A 20,784-nucleotide genomic window follows, 5' to 3' on the forward strand; every position below is an offset into this window, starting at 1 on the left:
CACTGCCTTCTTGTGGGAGAGCTCTTGTGCAAGAGGGCTTATTCCTCTTGGGGAGAGGAATAACTCTTCCAGAAGAAGCCCTGTTTTCCGACACTGCACTGTAAATTTACTTGCACAAGAACACAAGTGGAGACATTTTTAGCATTCACCTAGCTTAAACAATTACAACAGTAAACTATTGTCCTTTCACTAAGTTTCCCTAGAGTTGTCGTTTGATTGGGCCCAATCCTTTTTCTTTCCCTTTCTCTTGCTGAACAGTTTCCTTTTTCTAGCTCATGCTACTGCTTTACTTAGAATGTTCTTTCATTTAAAAGACAATACACAACAACGATGTTTGCAATACAGATAAAACAAACTTAGACCACAAAACACACTTATGTCATGACAGTGGAACCATGGTTTTTTCTTCAGCTGGCACCAGCGCTTTCTGAGATTCTGAAAGATAAAAGAACATTTTCCTACCCCCGTGGGGGTGGCACATTATATCTCTTGTAGTCCTTTTTGCTTTTACAAGTATTTTGCTGACTTCTTTATTAGCCTGCATTACTTATGCTTTTATTTTGAAAACCAGCTTCTGAGGGATTGGGTATATTACTTCCCTGCTCAATGATTAAGTTAAAGGCGGTATGCCTTAATTTTCCTCTTATACCACAGAGCAGGTTTTTAGTCCGTCTGTTGTGAAGCGTCACATTTATTTACAAGTAGTAACTGTATATACAGCTATAGTGATTTTCCTTAGCACAAAGGTGTTTACCAGTTACCATTCCAGCAAGCCTAAAAGGCTTTCTCTTTCTCAGAGAGTATCTTGTGCAGCATTAGCACAACATTTATTTCCATGTTAGCTGTAACATTAGTATTAGATTTCTTTCAAGTAGGGACTTATGAACATTTGCTATATATTCCATATCTTTTATTTGGCCAGTTTACTACAGGACACTGTGTGTTATATCCTCTTTAAAATTTTTGAATAACAGGCCCTTTTTATCATTTTAGTATTATTTATAGAAGATTCAAACTGCTCATTAACAGCCAGGCATTCACACACACTTGCCTTCCGATTCAAAGTTAGGAGCAGCCCAAAGACTTAGCCTTGAAAGAGAGACAGTGAAATTTCAGAGTTCTGCTTTTAAAGCACACAGCAAGAACACACACCTATTGTGGCTTCTCTTTGAAGTGTATGAGGTGTTTTATGTAAAATAACAATGTTTCTTAGAACTACCGCAAGGGTTAAATGCCCCAAGACAAGCATTTGTGTCTGGCACAACCAGTCTTATCAATTTGCAATTTTAGGTGAGAGGGCATTATCCAAGACAAAATAAAACTAATTCATGTGAAACCTACCAAAAAGATTTACAAATTTGCAATGCATTCTCTGTCATGCATTTGGCTAATTAAGTTTAATAGAATCCCTTAATTCCCATTTAGCAATTTTTCCCAAAGAAACAAGGTTTTTTCTTCTTTTTTTATAGCAGGGTTTCTTTAACACAGTAGGACAATTGCTTAATTTCTCCAGCACTCCACAGAATCAACTCCTCATACCCTCAATCACTTGATTTCATCCTCAAATGAAAACTATCCTCATTCCCAGTAATTTAACTTTCCAACTCCTGTATTACGGTTTTCCTTATTCTTCTACTCTGCCTACACAGGGCCCAAGTCTGTTATCTCCCCCTCTCTTTTGCATGCTTATTTCCTTTCTATTGTTTATATACCTGAGCCTGCTTTTCTGCTAAATGGCTCCTTTTCAGGGACACAGGTTTTGTCCATTATTAATTTAGTAAGAAGGGTGGGCTTTTTAACTAGCCCCCACACCTTCTGATTCCTTTCACTGGGTAAATCCAAATATTTATTTCTATAGTCAGCTAATAATTATTAAACTTCTTAGTACAGGTTTTTCATAGTCAGACAACAGTAGTATTTATTTTGATTGAAAGTAAGGGTTTTTAAACCAATAAATATTTCATCAATAAGGTCTGCATGGTATTGTCAGACCATGGGCTGTGTTTAAACTCTTGCAATATTTGTTTTAAAAATATAGTATACCTTTTCTTTTTCTTTTCTTTTCATGAGGGGTTTTTCCTGAATCTTTGCACCAATGTGCCCAATTTATTTTTACTAGCAATTTTTAGTATTATATGTTATATGCTTTTAAGACCCTTAAAGGATCTTGAAGGAAAGGAAGAATGGGGCACTAATTTTAGTTCCCTTTTGGCTTGCCCCTCATATGATTTGGTTGCAATGCAGTGAACCCTATTTTATCTTAAACTTGCCAGGGCCACCTTTGTCTATTTCTGCCCCCACTCTTTAGGCATTGTAAAAGTGCTTGCAGTTTGTTGTTTAACAACAGGGAATATTGCTTTATTTTTTCCAGGTTTTTAACAACTTTTCCAATTTCTCATTTTCCTGATTTTACTCGTATGAGCAAACCATATATCTGGACAGCCTTGCTTTTTCTGTTGTTCTAATTTTTATTATTAGTCTTACCTCATTTTTCAGCTATAAGGAGGTATTTTTCTGCTCCTTTAATTTGAGGATCTCTAGCATCACTGTTACTGCTTTGTCTATTTTATTGCCTTCCTGATTATTTCACCATTTGACCACCTCTTCCTTTGCTCCAGCTGTGGCATACTGTGTTTTTAAAATTGCTGCCTGCTGGAGTTTGTGAACTTGTACTCAAAATATTCCTTTTTGGGTCGGTTTTCACCTTCCCCTTGGGCATCAGGGTTCAATCACCCTGACTGCTGACCATATAGTCTTAATCTCCACTTGTGTCAGCCTTATGGGGAAATGCGTTTTCCCCTTCTGTATGCAGCTTGCTGACAGAGGATGTGCGTCTCCCTCTTGGATCTCTTGTTCTCAAGTCCCAAGGATCAGTTGTCAGCCCTTTTGGGGAATGTGCGTCTCCCCCTTCTGTATACAGCTTGTACCACGTTCTTAATTCACACACATAAAACACACTTGCCAGTCTTATTGGGGACGTGCGTCTCCCCCTTCTTGGAACTCCCGTGGTCTCAGTCTCCACAGCTGCTGGACTTATTGGGGATGTGCGTCTCCCCCTTTACCACTGTGGCCTTACACAGTTGCCGGCCTTATTTGGGACTTGTATTATTCAAGGTTATATACATCATGTGCCTGATGGGGGGCTTCCATCAGGACTTGCAATGTCACGTACAATGAGGAATTGGGACCACCAGTTTGCACTGCCTGCCGCCTTGCGTACCCAGCCGATCCTGGGCTTAATGTACAGCTCAATTGCTCCCTGGTGCCTTGTCCAGTGCCTCTGTAACACACTCCTTAGCTTAAACAGTACACAACCGTCTTGTACTGGTTCCCCCTTTCCTATGGGTACCCTTTAAGTCTGACCCTTATGCTTGATTCACACATCCAGGTTTCTCTCTGTCTTAAATTTGGAACAGAACCAGGATGTGTCTGAGAGGAAAAGAGACTTCCATCCCTAGCCTAATGAGGTGGTAAAGAAAACATACTCACCCTTCTTGGAGGTCAGTCTCTGGCCCCGTTCAACTCACAAGCCTGGATCCCGGACAAGCCCGCAACTGAAGGAATAAAATCTGGACATCATATGTGAAGCAAGCAGAAGTTTATTACGCACAGTGCTGGGTGGAGTGTCACGTCACTTGCTTGAGCTCAGTGAACACTGCCAAACACAAGGTTACAGCTAATTATATAGGGTGCTCAATGGGCAGATCAAAGTGATGGGGGAGGGGAGGAGTAAGATCCTGGACCCCTGGATAGGTGCTAATAAGAAGAATAGTATAAAATTATATTGTGTTTCCATTTAAACAAAGCAGACATCATTGTTTCCAATAAAACAAATATTTAAACAAAGCAGACATCAGCTTCAAGAAGGAATCTCTGCAGGATGTGGTCCATCTAGGGATTAAAGCAGAGACATTAGGAGTACTTAACAGTTTCCTAGCACCATTGAATGTGTCATGTCCTGTCTTCCACCCTGAGCTAGGGGTGTGTGGGGGGGGAAGGGGAGGTGTCCATTAAGTACTCTGTGTGTGTGCTAGTCCCAGACTCCAATTTAGAATAGATGTTCTTAACAAAAGATCAGCCTGCCTCAGACATTTTCATCCTACACTAGACCATCCCTGAAAGGTGTTTGTTTAACCTGCTCTTAAATATCCCCAGAGATGGAGATTCCACAACCCCCCGCCTAAGTTTTTCCTAATGTCCAACCTAAACCACCCTTGCTGCAATTTAAACCAATTGCTTCTTGTCCAATCCTCAGAGTTTAAGGAGAATAATTTCTCTCCCTTCCTTGTAACAACTTTTAGGTACTTTAAAGCTATTATTAGCTCCCTTCTTTTCCAAACTAAACAAACCCAATTCTTTCAGTCTTTGCTCACAGGTCACGGTTTCTAGACCTTTAATATTCTTTTTTTTTTGCTCTTCCCTGGACCTTCTCTACATCTTTTCTGAAATGGGATGCCCAGAACTGGACACAATACTCCAACTGAGGCCTAATCAGCATGGAGGAGAGCTGAAGAATGACTTCTCATGTCTTCCTCACAACACCCCTGCTAATGCATCTGTCACAGGGTGGGCGTGCTTGGCCCCCCCTCAAAGGCAGGGTGTTAGTCCTCTAAAGCCTCTTAAAGAGTGCTCAGGGCCAATCACTACACCCCATCCCCAATGAGGTGGTCTTGCCTAGTGGCCATATTCAGTAAACCATCCCCTTCCCTCAGGATAGTGAGGTCCAGTGGCCAGAGTCCCAAAGTCAATACCCACACCCCTTTACACAGGGCACCATGGCCTAGCAGCTCAAGTCACTAACCACAGTTGTAGCATCCCCCATGGGGGTTAGTGAGTGGGGTAGGGAGACCCAGGCCCACCGTCTCCACCAGGTCCCAGCCCAGGGAGCCCACCACTAGCTCATAGAATCATAGAATCCCAGGGCTGGCAGAGACCTCAGGCGTCATCAAGTCCAGCCCCCTGCCCAAAGCAGGACCAATCCCAACTACATCATCACAGCCAGGATTTTGTCAAGCGGGGACTTACAAAGCTCTAGCAGGGAATCCACCCAAAACACACCAAGCTCTCAGGGATCAAACTCTCCACCCTAGGCTATGTCCTCACCTTCCAGACTCACTTTCTTCCAGACAGGGGTCTTCTCCAGCCACTCCCCACTGACTGACCTCCGTGGTACAGTCCATCCCCAGCAATCCCTCTGGAGCTCTGGTGACACTTTCTTCCTCAGCAGCAGTCAGCCCATACTAAGCTGCTCCACCAGCCTTTCTATCTGGCCTCCTGCTGGAACATGCCCAGCAGGGCTATAGGGGCAGGGCTCTCTCGGCCAGTAGCCCTGATTAATCCTGGTAGGTCCGGTGTGGGGTTGGTATACCCTGTCACAGCATCACAGAATGTTTTTCCTTTTTGGGGGGAACAGTGTCACACTGTTGACTCATATTTAGCTTGTGATCCACTCTGACCCCTAGATCCCTTTCTGCAGTACTCCTTCCTAGACAGTCACTTCCTATTCTGTATGGCTGCATGTAGACTGGCAAGTTTTTCTGCAAAAGCAGCTGCTTTTGCGGAAAACCTTGCCAGCTGTCTACACTGGCCACTTAAATTTGCGCAAGATCACTGACGATCTAATGTAAGATTGTCAGTGTTCTTGCGCAAATAGTATGATGCTTCCACTCGGGAAAAAGCCCTCTTGCGCAAATGCTTTTCTGCAAGAGGGTCAGTGTAGACAGGTAAAAACTGTTTTGCGCAAAAAAGCCCCAATGGCGAATATGGCTATCAGGGCTTTCTTGCGCAAAACCGTGTCTAAATTGGCACGGATGCTTTTCCGCAAAAAATGCTTTTGCGCAAAAGCATCCGTGCCAATCTAGACGCTCTTTTCCGCAAATGCTTTTAACGGAAAAACTTTTCCATTAAAAGAATTTGCGGAAAATCATGCCAGTCTAGACGCAGCCTTAGTGTGAAACGGATTGTTCCTTCCTAAGAGGAGTTCTTTGCATTTGTCCTTATTAAAATGCATCCTATTTACCTCAGACCATTTCTCCAGTTTGTCCAGATCATTTTGAATTTTGACCCTTTCCTCCAAAGCAGTTGCAACCCTTCCTAGCTTGGTATCATCTGCAAACTTAATAAGCGTATTCTCTATGTCAATATCTAACTCGTTGATTAAGATATTGAACAGAACCGGTCCTAAATCAGACTCCTGTGGAACCCCACTTGTTATGCCCTTACAGCATGACTGTAAACCATTAATAACTACTCTCTGAGAGCGCTTATTCAGCCAGTTATACACCCACCTTACAGTAGTCCCATCTAGGTTGTATTTCCCTAGTTTATTGATAAGAAGGTTATGTGAGACTGTATCAAAGGCTTTGGTAAAGTCTAAGTATACCACATCTACTGCTTCCCCCTTATCCACAAGGCTTGTTATCCTATCACAGAGAGCTTTCAGGTTGGTTTGACATGATTTGTTCTTTACAACTCCATACTGGCTGTTACTTATCAGCTTATTATCTTCCAGATGTTTGCATAATGGAAGAGCTCCATCAAATTTTCTGACACAGAAGTTAAGCTGACTGATCTGTAATTTCCTGGGTTGTCCTTATTTCCCTTTTTATGGATTGGCACTAGATTTGTCCTTTTCCAGTCTTCTGGAATCTCTTCCAACTTCCATGACTTTTCAAAGATGATCGATAATGACTCAGATACCTCCTCTATCACCCCCTTGAGTATTCATCTCCATGGACACATTATTTTTAGCACACTGGCTTCTCCGAGCTACTGTGAGTATGGCTGCAGAAGCTGGTGATCACACCTCAGCTCAAAGAATAGCTGTGCCCTCGTAAGCATTAGTCCTTTTGAAATTTATGCATCTAAATCACTTGGATACATTGGAAAATCTCTCCTCTGAGCTTGAATTTCACACCCTCACTTGCTGGAGAACGCACTCTATCCTAGGCACCCTGCTCCATTTCCAACGAGTTCTTCCGATTTCCTGTTTTAATGGCTAAACACCAGTAAAATACCCCAGCATAAAAACAAACACAAATCAGTGTTTATCACCAGAACTGGCTTTTTGTAGCTCAGGGCTTGCCTCTACAAAGCAGTAATGCAGACTACAGGGATGTGGTTTCTAGAACTTGCAAACGTGTTGTGCATTAATTGGTTTCTTTGTTTTCCGACTGGTGGTGGACACTAAAAGCTTCCCTAGGGCATTTTAACATAGTGCTGTGTGAAACTACGACGTGACAACACAAAGGGACACTACAAAGAAATCACTCATTACAGCACTGCTACAATGAACAATGTATATAATATACAAGGAGAAAGTCCTGAAACCATTCCCTCCCAGATTTTGGTCATCTACCTAAATCTCCAAATTGTCAGCACCCCCGCTCCCCTAGTGAAATGATCAAACCTTGATGAACAGAGATAGAAATGTAGCCGTGTTAGTCTGTGGTAGCTGACGCAAAATGCAGGCCAAGAAACACTGGAGATATTCCACAGAGATTTCAACAACCTACACCCCACCATCAACCTCAGCCTGGACCATTCTACACGAGAGATCCACTTCCTGGACACCACAGTACAAATCAACAATGGAAAATTAGACACCACTCTCTACAGAAAACCCACCGACTCATACAGTTATCTACATGCTTCCAGCTCCCATCCAGAACACACCACACGATCCATCGTCTATAGCCAAGCCCTTCGATACAACCGCATCTGCTCTAATCCCACTGACAGAGACCAGAAGCTTCAGGATCTCTACCAAGCATTTATAAACCTCAACTACCCACCCGGAGAAATAAAAAAGCAAATTGAAAGAGCCAGACGAATACCTAGAAACCATCTACTTCAAGACAGACCCAAGAAAACCAACAATAGAACACAACTTGTCATCACCTACAACCCCCAACTTAAACCTGTCCAACACATTATCAATAAACTACAGCCTATACTGGAACAGGATACCATACTCCAAGAGGCTCTGGGAGACAGACCCATAATCTCCTATAGACAACCACCTAACCTCAAGATGATTCTTACCAACAACCACAGGACATACCACACTAATACCAACCCTGGTACCTTCCCTTGCAACAAACCCCGTTGCCAGCTTTGTCCACATATTCATTCTGCTGATACCATTATTGGACCTAACCAAGTAAGTTATAAGATCAAGAACACATATTCCTGCACATCCAGAAATATAATTTATGCTATCATGTGCCGAAAGTGTCCGTCTGCTATGTACATTGGACAAACATCTCAGACACTTCGCCAAAGGATTAATGCCCACAAAACAGATATCAGACAAGATCACAAAGAAAAAACAGTTTCTTGCCATTTTAACCAGAAAGGACACTCTCTCAATGACTTAACCACCTGCATTCTGCTACAAAGACCTTTTACATCTGCACTTGAAAGGGAATCTTCTGAACTGTCATTCATGTTAAAATTCGACACTCTCCGGGAAGGAATGAACAAACGCTCAAACTATCTTACCCATTACCAAGATAGCTTCCCCAATTATCACCTCTAATACCATTAGCTCACAGACATCCCACTCTCCCCACCTCTAATATCATCAATTCACAGACACTTACCTTCCTTCCTACCCCCCCCCGCATCCCCCTCCTGTTCTGAAATGTGATTTGTCCTTTTCATATGTGTTCACTTTTTTTTAATTGTATCCTTTGGTATATTGGTTGTGACTATTTTCTTCCACTATTTGATCCAAGGAAGTAGGTCTGGCCCACAGAAGCTCATCATCTAATAAACCATCTTGTTAGTCTTTAAAGTGCTACATTGTCCTGCATTTTGATGAACAGAAGCTCTAGAAATAACCCTCCCTTAAAAATGTGCTCTTTATTTGCAGCCTGAATGTATCTCATTTCAGCTCCCAGTCTCTGGATCCTGTTTCGCTATTGTCTGGAAGATTAAAGAGCCCTTTGATATCCGAGCCCTCTTCCCCACACAGGTATTTATTCACCGTGATCAAGCCACCTCTTCACCTTCTTTTCAAGAAGCCAAAGAGCCTTCCTTAAGCTAGCCACTGACATTCACCAATGAAAGACAAATGTTGAGTGCAAAACCATGGTCTTTTATTAGAAAGATCGTCGTAAAAAAATGATCATGCTCTACACATTTCATCCAATAATTCATAAACATCCAGGCACTGAACTTTGTTGGGTTTTTTTTTTTGTTCTTTTTTGTTTGTTTGTTTTGTTTTTGATTGGTCAGTACATAAAGCAGACAATTCAATCCATATGGTCATCACATACATTAATTGTACCACCTAGAGAAATCAGCACTTTGAACACAGTCTAGGTTTTATGTTAGTTTTTGTTGTGTTTATTTTTTTTTTTAAAAAAACTATTTTTTTTCTTTTCTTTTTTTTTTTGCAACACATAGAATTTGGTAGGAGAGAGAGAGAAAGTGGAAGAGAGGCAGAGGAAGACAAGAACAAAAGAAAAATGGGAAATGAACAAAATAAAGAGAGAGAGAGAGGGAAAGCGAAAGATTCTTCACAACCACAAACGATCTCACAAATTGTGGGAAAGGAAAAAGATATCTGCCATTTATTTTTGTTGTCCAAGATACAGAAAAAAATCCTCCAAAAGATTTATTAAAGTCTGTCACCTCTGCCCCACTGTACGTGCACCCTGCTCGGTTGTTCCTCTTCCTCCTCTGTGTTTTGATGTTGGTTGGTTGGTTGGTTTTTTGCTGACGTTAGTGGCCGTCTTCAGAAGCAGCATCCTCCACCAGCCTAGCCACTAGAATTAGGGACCTCTGATGCCCCCTTCTAATCGGATCCAACTTCCCCACCCCCCATCCTTCCGGTGATGAGCAATTCTACTCAAGCCTCCAGCTTCTCCTCCTCCTTCTCCTCAGCATCCCTGCCCGGGGTGGTTTGGATCAGCTGGAGTTAAATTGCATGGTTGCTGTAGCTGACATAAGTCTGTTTGGTAGCCAGAGCTGCAAAGAGAGAGAAACCACATATGTATCATTAACGAAGCCTTCCCGTACCATGACCTTGAACCATCCTTCACACCACTAGAGCTTGGGTAAGAATATGAGGTAAGGATTGGACTCTGCAGTGGTGCTAAAACAGGTTTTATAGTGGGGGGGGCTGAAGGTGGAAACCACGTAATTGGGTGTAATTGCTACTTGAAGGCATAATATCCTAGGGTTGGAAGAGACCTCAGGAGGTCATCGAGGCCAACTGCCTGCTAAAAGCAGCACCAACCCCAACTAAATCACCCCAGGCAGCGACTTAAACACCTCTAGGGATGGAGATTTCACTCCCTCCCTAGGGAACCCATCCCAGTGCTTCCCCACCCTCCTAGGGAAATAGTTTTTCCTAATATCCAACCGAGGCATCCCCCACTTCAGCTTGAGACCATTGCTCCTTGTTCTGCATCTGTCACTACTGTGAACAGCCTCTCTCCATCCTCTTTGGAACCTCCCTTCAGGGAGCTGAAGGCTGCTCTCAAATCCCCCCTCACTCTTCACTTCTGCAGACTGTGACGTGGCGTCGGGGTTCCCCGACGCCTGCACCCCCATAGTGGCATGAACAGACTCCATCAGCCAGTAGAATGGGGGAAGTTTATTGCTTCTCCAGGATACAGCACAGCACAGATGTAATCTGGGTACAGGGCAGGCCTATGATGCCTCACCCCCCCTTGAGATGGGGGAGACTGGGCCCTTAAATCACCGCCCTCTTGCTCAGGCTGCTTCCTCCATGATTCCAGACAGAAATTGCCCAACTTGCAGCCCTGCCCCCCAGCCATTCCGCCTTCCTTCCTTTGTTCCTCTCCCTGAGAGGTAACCGGTCGAACAGGTTACCTTCCTGACCCATCAGCTACTCGGCTGGGCCGTGGTGGTCACCCACAGCCCAAGCCTAGCAACCAGCAAGGTACCAACACTACATCACACAGACTAAGCAAACCCAGATCCTTCAGTCTCTCCTCACAGGTCATGTGCTCCAGCCCCCTCATCATTTTCGTTGCCCTCCACTGGACTCTCCCCAGCGCATCCACAACCTTCCTGTAATGGGGCCCCAGAACTGGGCACAATACTCCAGATGTGGCCTCACCAGAGCCGAATAAATGGGAATAAGCACCCCGGCTTCCAGCACCCATAAGTTTCTGAGCGCCTCACCTATGAGAGAAACCCTGCTGCACCCGGCATCAGTTCTGCAGCTCCATGAGCCACGGCCTAGAAATGCACTCCCCCCGCTGGACCTGAGACTCTCAGAGGTTCAGCACCTCCTCAAAGCTGACCCCGGCTCTACAAGGCCCAAAATGCTGCAGGAGACCTTCTCCCTCCACCTGCTCCAACAGAATGCAGAGGGCGGAGTCTAGGGATGCCAAAGATAGGGCGAGAACAGAGCACCCAGAACAGGTGCCCGTGTTTGTGGAGGGAGTGAAGGGAAGAGTGGAGGGAGGTTTCATGGTAAACAGGATGAGTGGGGAGCCCTGGACACATTCTAGCTGCCAGCGATAAAGAGAGACGTCCTGACAGTCCAGGGATCTCAAGCCGCAGAGCTCCCAGCAAGCAGCAGCCGGTATTTGACCCTCATCGCACTGTACTGAGAGCAGCGAACAGCATGCTGGAGCCCCACAGAACCACGCCTGCAGCGTGGAGGCCTCCCCTGAACTAGCCCTGGCTACGGAGAGTCAGGTCGTCCCTGGCGGTTCGGGTCTGGCTCGACTGGGGTGGCTGCAGGTGTGGCAATGAGGCTACATCTGTGCTAGCCCCTGTGGCAGGCACATTGCACCCAGGCAACACAGGGCTGGCACCCCGCACTACCCCCTCACCGCAAGCTGTAAGGGACCCCCGGGGCCAGGCGAGCAGGCAGACTCGATGGGCCCCTGGGCGAGGGAGGGGCCCCAGAACTGCTCTTGTGGAGGTGGGGAGGTTTTGGGTGCAAGGGGCGGGGCCGGGTCAGCGCTGCCAGACCATGATGTCACCCTGCTGTTAAACTGGAATAAGTGAAAGCTGCACCAACTAAGCTCCATCGTTCAAACCTGAGGTTTTGGTTCAGAACCAGCTCCAGTGTCCAAGGGAATGAACCTAAAGCCGAATTTCCAAACCTGGGAGGAGTCGATGATTGCAATTCTGGGCCAGGGACAATGAACAATTTCATTGACTTGGACAGAGGGAGGTCAGTTGACCCCAGCCCTCTTGCTCAAAGCCCTTCCTCTAAATGCTAGGGGTATAGGAGGGATTGGAAACACCTCCTTTTATGGAACAAACTGGAGGCTAGTTACTTGTCCCGTGTGGGGAGAGAGTGAAGTGACCTGCTCTGTTTTCAAGAGGGACTCTAATGAGAAGAAGGTCTGTGGAAAAGTTCTCGGATCCAGTGAGATTATTTTCATGTGACTATGCCCTGATACCAGCCCGCAATTGCAGCATTAAGGGGAAATATCTCCACCTGGAGGAAGACAGCGCTGACCTTTCCTTTGAAGAAGATCAGCCTTAGTGAACCAGCCTTCCCCCACCTCCCTCCTGGTCATCAGCCTCCTCCTACCTGCCCCCATCATCCCTCTGATCAACTACTAAGCTATCTCAGAGGTGGGGCTGTGCAGTAACTGATACAGCCAGGAATATGCGCTTGGAAGTGGAGGAGTGCAGAGGACTGAGGGTAGCCGGCTGGTGCTGGAATTAGTCAAATGGAAAGGGGGGGAGGCGCAGAGGGAAAGCAGGGGGTTTATCTCACCACACACAGCTCAAAGGCAGTTCTCTGTGCCCCTGACGCAGGACAAGTAACCTAAATCCAGGGACAGATCTCCACTTGTCACCATCTAGGATCATCGCAATTTCAGTCTCTATCTAGCAGGTGAGTGGGTGCCTGCACATGGTCTGCTTTCCTCCGTGGCTCATCTCCAGGGACTCAGCCCAGGCCTCTAGATTAAATAACCCCAATTAGCTGGCTGGTGCCTCCGCTAAAGGGGCAGGTCTATTAGGATGGAGGACTTGGCACATTAATAAACCTCTTACATGGTCTGGCTGCTAGTGGGGGGCAAAGACACACATGGCCAGGGCGTTAATCTCCACATGCAGACACACGCTGGGCGGCCCAGCAACGTAAACCACCAATGGCCAATGTGTCGCCCACTGGCCATGGGCAGCCCTCGGCTATACTGTGTCCTTCAGTTGCCCTCTCCAGCTAACTCTGGGGGCAGTTCAAAGCGCGAGCTGCTGCTGCTGGTCCCCACTCGCCTGCCAAGAACACAAGTAAACATTAGAGCATGCACATGGACAACAGATTATAAATGCATTTATGTAAATGTCTATGCAAATATGGTGCAGCCCTCCAGCTCCACCAGGCCTCAGTGAATGGGTGCAACCATTCTAAACCAAAGAGGGGGAGAAGACAGACATGCCCTGGGAAAATTTTTAAGCGCTCCAGCCCGTAAAACATGGGGCTCCCCGCACCTCCATGGGGCTGACGTAAAGCCTCCCGGCAGGCGTGAAACCAGGAGAGGATGGTCACAAATTATGAGCTCCATCTTAAACCGCCCCCCCCCCCCCCACTCCCACCACCACCTCCTGCCTTTGTGTAGGTGCAGGTTAGGTCATTCTGATGCAAGATTAGACAGAGCAGAGAGAGAACGCGATTCCCAGGCTACTAACGACAGACAAGCAGATCTGATCGGAAGTGGGTCTGCCCCACGAAAGCTCATCACCGAATAAACTATCTTGTTAGTCTTTACAGTGCTACATGACTGCTTTTGTGTTTTACCTAGAGACCAGAGAGAGACAGGCAGACACTTAGATACCGGAGAGAGACCCCTAGGTACTACAGCCAGCCCAAAGCACCTCCTTTGCCGGCACAGAGAGGCTCTTAGTCACCCCAATTGCACAAACACAGCAGCGTATGCGCCCACACACTGCAAATGCAAGCGACTGTGTTTTTAAAAGCCCACCTTAAATCTTCCTTAGTGATTTCCCAGGGCCTCCCCCCAGCCCACGCATGGTTCGCTCTCCAAGACTGCACTGATATCACTGCCCTGAGCTGGCAGCTGTACTGTGTCTGTGATGTGTACTCGGCCCTCAGCCCCGCAGGGCGCCACCCTCCAGCCCCTCAAGCCCCCTCAGGCGTTGGGTCGCCCTTTCCCTCCAGCAGCCCGAGCCAACTGTGGAAGGCAGAGACTTATTTATTTATTTTCTCTCTCCCTCTCCGACCGGTCGGTGCTGGTGCCTCCTTGACAAATGAACCTTATTGAAGATTTCAGACGCTGTTCTCCTCAGATAACAATTAGATGGGCCATAAGAAATTAGAGCTGACAGCACTATTTGTTAGCTGCAATGTTTTCATAGCCAATCTGCTCGCAATCAAGCCCTGTAAATTATTTATTCTGTTGTTTATTTAAAGATACGTGACCTGCCAGTGACAGAATGAAAAACAGCTCTCCCTTCCTGTGGTTGACAATCCCACAGTTGCTCCCGTCCCTCAAATTAATAATGCAGTTGGTTTCCCGAGACCGGCCCCGCTGTGCGGTATGCTGCCAGGGTCCTACACCGGCTCAGCACCCATATTCCAAATGCAAGACGCATTGGAGCCGGAGAGGCTGCCAACGGCAGCCATGCCTCGCACGGCTGTGTGCTTCCCTCAGACAGCTGATGGATACAGCTGTCAGGCACACCCCGCTGCCTCACAGCATAGGGAGGGAGGATGTTCTGTTGCTTCCTGCAATGGATTGGGACTCAGGAGAAATGGGATTTGTTCCTGGCTCCTGTGTAAATCCTGACACTTCATCACTTTGTGCCTCAGTCCCCCACCTGTAAAATGGGGGTAATAATTCTGTCTGGGCTATTTAGATTGTCTCCTACTAAGGGCCCATGGCAGGTACAAGAGGCTCTGATTTTAGTTGGTTTTCATATTGCAGCCCTGGTCTACACTAGGGAGTTATTTCAAAATAATCCCCCTTATTTCGAAATAACAACTGGACCGTCTACACGACCAAGCCTGTTATTCTGAAATAACAGGCTGGTTATTTCAAAATCTGTGCTCCTGCTTTCCTCGGGGAAGAACACTCATTTCAAAATAGCGGTAATGTGAACGCTCCGCTGCTGCTATTTCGAAAGAACTGCTCCTCAGAGTCATTCAAAATAAATACGCCCCAGTGCTTCCTGGGGATCTAAGTCGAGGTAGTGCATCCACAATAATGGAGCCCTCGGACTATTTTTGAGGCTTCCATGGAGTGGGGACACGCTATATCGATTTTCTTATTTCATGAGTTATTATTTCAAATGTAGTTATTTCAAAATAATTTCCTAGTGTAGACATGCCCTTAAGGTGGAAAAGCTGAGAAGGAGCAGTGCCTAGGAGTGAGCAGGCACAAGGTGTCCAGACTTCCAGGTGTTATTCCTGTTTCTGCTACAAGTGTCCAGACTTCCAAGTGTTATTCCTGTCTTCTGACACAAGATACAGCCTGAGGGAGTCACAACCTCCGGGCGCCTCTGTTAAGCAGGCACCTAATCATGTAAGACAGAGGAGCATGGGGAGGGTTAATTAAGAAGTGAGTCTGAGTGTGTGGGAAGATTCTGGATCCTCTGCTGTGAAAACTGATCTGTGCCCCCAATGGTATTTCACACTTTGAAATTCTGCAGCTTTCACAGTTTTCGACCATTTCTCACTCACAAAAGTTCCTGGTTTTGCAAATTCAACCCGAAAAAGCACGGATCTGGCTTGGCTGCATTCCCCAATCCTCCAGAGCCAGGCTGTGAAACCTTTCCCTCCCACTGGAGAGCAGTTCTTCATGCAAGCCGTTCCACTGAAGACAACGCAATCCCCTTAGTTCCAATGCAGCCCAGGGTGAATAGCCCACCCAGCAGGGAGCAACGTCAGCATTCAACAAAATCACAGCCTCCTGGAGCAACTCCGTCCTAAGTGCCTTACATTAAAATGTGTATAATGGTTATAACTGCCCCTTTGGTGGGCAGTCATTGCCGGCTTTCCCCAACCAGTCTCAGAAGCGATTTACCATGCCTCTTACAAAGCAAGAACATTAGTTAGTTTCTCGCTTATTTCAGAAGTTGTCAGCCACCTGACAACAATTTTTATGGGATAAGGACACAAGAGGGGTCCGCCGGAGGGCTGGAAAGTGCTAAGAGCAGAGTGGATCGGAAAAAAATCAGGAGTGGGGGAAGTCTTTCTTAGCAGGATTGTAATGGTGCAAATGCAGGGTGTTGGGGGGCTCCTTGCATGCCCGCTTGCTGCTGGGGGGCTTTGCCAACAAGTTTCAGGCCAGGTGACCGGCACTTGTAGCCACCTGCTGTATCTCCTGCCAGGAAGAGTAGGAAAGCCCCAGGAATGCTCCAGGATGCTGCAGAAAGAGAACATCTATTATTTACAGTAAGGGAGATGTAAGCTACTCTGTGAACTGAGCTGACTTGAGGGTTACTGTCCAGTCGTGAACTGAGCTGCTCATGACTAGATGGATTTTGACAGTCCTTCTTGAGTTGCCAGCTCTTTTGGCTTCTGTTGGCTGGGATATTGTGAAGCTACAAGGGTTAATGCGGGTTCTTTGCTTTAGAAGTTAGAGAGCTAATTATGAAGGCAAAGGTGGTAAGTTCTATCCCCAGGCTGTACTGTGTGTGGCTCAGCAGACAATAGCAGGATGTGAGTATATGAGACCATAGGTAACTCCAAGGAAATGACACTGGCAATAGTTCCCTTTCCACCAACTTTCCTGCTATTTTTTTTAATACAGCTATGTATGGAATCAATTTTGTTGTTATCTGCACCAAGGCATGTGTGGAGGTGCACCACCAGTAGAAACATGCTGCTGCCTATAGGCGCTCTGCAAATCAGCTGGCACCTGAATCTCCGTGGGGTGGCTGCCCAAGTGCACAGCTTACAGAGAACACTGCTCTCCCCTGAGCTGTCCAGTAGTAACCAACCCACCTGAGTATTGTGTGCAAACAGAAGCAAAGAGAAGTGAAGTGGTTTGTGCAGGTTCACAGAGGGAACTGATGCCAACACTGGGATGACAAGGCTGGCCTCCTTAGCATCCAGGCCTGTGCTCAGACGTCACCTCTGTCTTGTGAGCAGGGTTATGAGCAGCTAGCTCCTGGGGCATGCCCCACACAACAGTAAGAAAGAGAGCCTCCCATGCACCATTCACACCTGTGCAGAGTGTAAAACCTACTTTGCCTTGGTGTTTTCCACACTCTGCACTTGTGCAAATGGTGTCTTGAGCTGCAGCTCCGGGAAGAACCAGATCAGGGAGTCTTCCCGCAGGGAGCCCTGACTTTCAGTAGCATCAAGCACCCACAACCTACCCCCGCGAAGACCAAGAGAGCTGCGACTACTGAGCAGTGCTGCCAATCCGCCCCAGCACTGGGATTAGCCTCAGTTTGTTATTCTTCCCAGCGCTCTGAGGATCCCATCCCAGGGGATAACAGAGGGAGGGTTGCTATGGAAACAAAGTCATACCCATTTTTGGAGCGTGCCTACTTTGCATGTGCATCTTGGGCCTGGCAGCACGGGCTGCATGCACGTTGCACAGGCAGGGCACCTCTCTGGGCACGTACGTGGAAACTTAATTATTTATTGCTTATAGTCAGCCTAGGGCGCCAAGTTAAATGGGGCGCCAAATGGTGGCACAATATCATTGAGGGGTTTGGAGGTGGGGGCGCCGATTGCATGGTTCGCCTAAGGCGCCAGTGGCTGGCAGCTAGTCTAGGGCCATGCCTGCTTATAGTGTGGCCTGCCCCAAGCATGGATTGGGACTCCACTGTGCTCAGCACTGTACAAATGCAGAGCAAAAAGACAGTCCCTGCCCCACAGAGTGACACTCTGTGACATGAGACAACAGGTGAATACACACCGATAGGGCTACATAAGGAAACAATGAAAAGGCACCGATCAGTAGCCTAGCAGTGCTGCACAATCATACCAAATACAACATGACAACTGGCCAGGCTTTAAAACTACCCTATATTACAGCTAGATCAGAATAAAATTCCTGGCTTCTGAAATTTGAGGTGTGTAAAACCCAGATCACCTTTGCAGCCTGGACCCACTCACCATTAGTAATCAAAATAATAAAAATTACTAGATTATTAACATATTTATACTACAGCAGCCACAAGAGGCCCTGGTTAGGATAGACTTCTCATGCATTGTCCATCTTAAATGGCTCCCCCACGATCTCATGATCTTTAACACATTTATCTTCACAACACTGCTGTGAACTAAAGGGATGCTATTTAGGCAGGGAAATGAGCCACAGAAACACTAAGGGTGTGTCTAAACTACACGGCTCCATCGACGGAGCCATGTAGATTAGGCTGATCGGCAAAGGGAAATGAAGCCGCGATTTAAATAATCGCGGCTTCATTTAAATTTAAATGGCTGCCGCGCTGAGCCGACAAACAGCTGATCAGCTGTTTGTCGGCTCAGCGCGCTAGTCTGGACGCTCCCGCGCCGACCTGAAAGCCCTTTATCGACCTCCCCGTTATGCCTCGAAGGATGAGGTTTACCGGGGAGGTCGATAAAGGGCTTTCATGTCGGCTGGGGAGCGTCCAGACTGCCCCGATCTGCCGACAAACAGCTGATTGGCAGAGCGGGGCAGCCATTTAAATTTAAATGAAGCCGTGATTATTTAAATCGCAGCTTCATTTTCCTTTGCCGAACAAACAAATCTACATGGCTCCGTCGACGGAGCCATGTAGTCTAGACGTACCCTAAATGACAAGTCCAGGGGTGGCTGGAGACACATAAGCATTGTGCTGACCCCTCTGGCCAGGGCTGAATGTCGCCCATTACAAAGGAACAAGCTCATCCTTTTCACAGAGTCAAACAGATCAACCATCATCACCCAATGGCAGCCCATGCACCACTGAGGAACCTGGGGCTGGCTTCTTGGACAGCGGGACGGCCGGGCCAGGCAGGTGGACGGGCGTTACCTTGTGTTTCAAGATTTTCACACAGTTCCGATTTGGCTTCTCCGTTGGGTCGGAAACTTCCCTTCTGAGTGAATTTGTTGGACATGGTGGCGGCCGTCACCACCGCCTTGAGGCTGCGTTTGCGCTTGGGGACGTTCTGCTCCGGGTGGAAGAGGATGATGTACACCTTGGGCATGTAGAGCATGCCCAGCGAGACCGAGGCGCTGAGGCTCACCGAGATGGTCAGCGTCGTGGTCTGGATGTACATCTGGAAGACACAAGAGAGCCAACTCAGACCTGCAAAGCCCTTCTCAGATGCATTCCTCCCCCGTCCTCTCCACAAACTGCCTCCACGTAGAGAAACATCCAACTAGGGACCAAGACAACCAAGAGGAAAGAAGGAATGTGGATGAAAAGATGATGGGGCAATAAACAGAGGTCAGAATGAGCAGATGTAGACCTGGAATAAGGCCAAAGGCAGAGACTAAGGAGGGATAGAGATGTGAATGAACAAATGAACAGCGGGTGGATACAAGCATTAAAAATGGTTGTTTGGATGGATGGAAGGGAGGAAGTGGGGTGTAGAGACAGATGGGGCACACAAGGACAAGACAAAGATGGGTTTCCACTCTCTCAAGTAAGGATCTTGCATCTTGCTGGATCTGTTTTCAGTGCATTTCCATAACTACCTCTTAGATGGTAGAGATCTGTCTTCAGGCTGGGGCCTGGCTCCGGTATCAAACGCCCCAGTGGAAACCTTGAGTAACTTAAGTAACTTTCACACAAATGTATAAAATACAGGAAATATCCATGTAAGTTCCCCCCTCCCCCACCTACTTATATGATCACCCCGTTGCAGGACTGCATGTGAGCTTGCATAAAAGTGGCAACCCAGACATGAAAGGCTCTGTTACCCAACTGGTGGCCTCTTCCGGCCTTAAACTCTGTGACTCTCCCTGGCCACATCTCAGAGGCAGCATGGAGGAAAAGGACATGCCACTTTGCACGTTACTGCTGAAGGCATGGCCGGGTAGCTCCTGCAGGCTCTAGGCACCCAGATTCGGGGGGGGGGTTATTCCCATCTCCGCCCTTGACAGGCCGTGTGATTGCAGGCATGCCACTTCCACTCACTGGGCCTCCTTTCCCCCCCCCATCCGAAAAATGAGCTTAGGATCCTGGAACTTGCCCACTCCTCGTTGTCGCTTTGTGGTTGTCGGAGGCATTTGAGTGGCGTGATGCACCACCCGGCAGAAACCACCGCCAGCCCTCCCAGTACTGTGCCAGAAGGAGACGTCACAAGCCAACTTGTCAAAACATCAGGGTCAAACACAAAGTTTTGAAAGCCCTAGAATTGCTCCGGGGAGACGCAGCGTCCTCCCGTGCATCCTCTCATGCACACCCCGCCTCTCGGAACAACTTCCGGACCCACGTATGCCCGGCCCCTTGGCTACGGACAAGGGGTCAGAGCCACTGTGAGGGGCGCTATGGAAACCTAACAGCAGATACACGTTCCCACTCCTCCAGCACCCGCCCGCTCCCTTCTCCCTGTGCGCACAGATGTGCCCTGGATTCCTTCAACAGGTAATTCTCATTCACCGGCTGGCTCCCGGAGCCGTTGGGATGTTAGTCACATAGTACACACCAACGTAGCCTTCCTGCAGTCAAAACTAATTTCACGCTCACTGTCCAGGACTAACGGTGACAGATGTTTTGCAAAATGAAAGCCCATTAATCTGACTAGAATAATCCATTTTTCTATGGAAAGGGCTTGGCAGGCGCCTCGTGAGCGGGGGAGGTGTCAACCGGGGAAGTGTCCACGTCTGGCCCTATCGTAGCAAGGGGGCAGGACCGGGCAGCCCCCTGGTACCCCAGTTACATGTCCTT

The 20,784-nt window shown here is 47.3% G+C and overlaps 1 protein-coding gene across 2 annotated transcripts in view; it reads right to left on the reverse strand.

Moving 5' to 3' along the window:
• Positions 1-9,084: 9,084 nt before the first annotated feature.
• GRM4 (glutamate metabotropic receptor 4) overlaps positions 9,085-20,784 on the reverse strand; it is a 200,609-nt gene continuing 188,909 nt past the window's right edge. The window contains exons 9-10 of one of the 2 annotated variants that reach the window (XM_075910067.1): positions 18,922-19,168; positions 9,085-9,975 (exon numbers count right to left, since the gene is read on the reverse strand). In XM_075910067.1, coding sequence (XP_075766182.1) covers positions 9,926-9,975; positions 18,922-19,168 — 297 coding nt within the window. In that variant the 3' untranslated portion in view covers positions 9,085-9,925. Of the gene's footprint in view, positions 9,976-15,865; positions 16,335-18,921; positions 19,169-20,784 lie in introns of those variants that run through there. The other variant, XM_075910066.1, reaches the window with a different exon arrangement.

The sequence above is a fragment of the Pelodiscus sinensis genome, chromosome 27, assembly GCF_049634645.1.
Source record: "Pelodiscus sinensis isolate JC-2024 chromosome 27, ASM4963464v1, whole genome shotgun sequence".
NCBI classification, from domain to species: Eukaryota; Metazoa; Chordata; order Testudines; family Trionychidae; genus Pelodiscus; species Pelodiscus sinensis.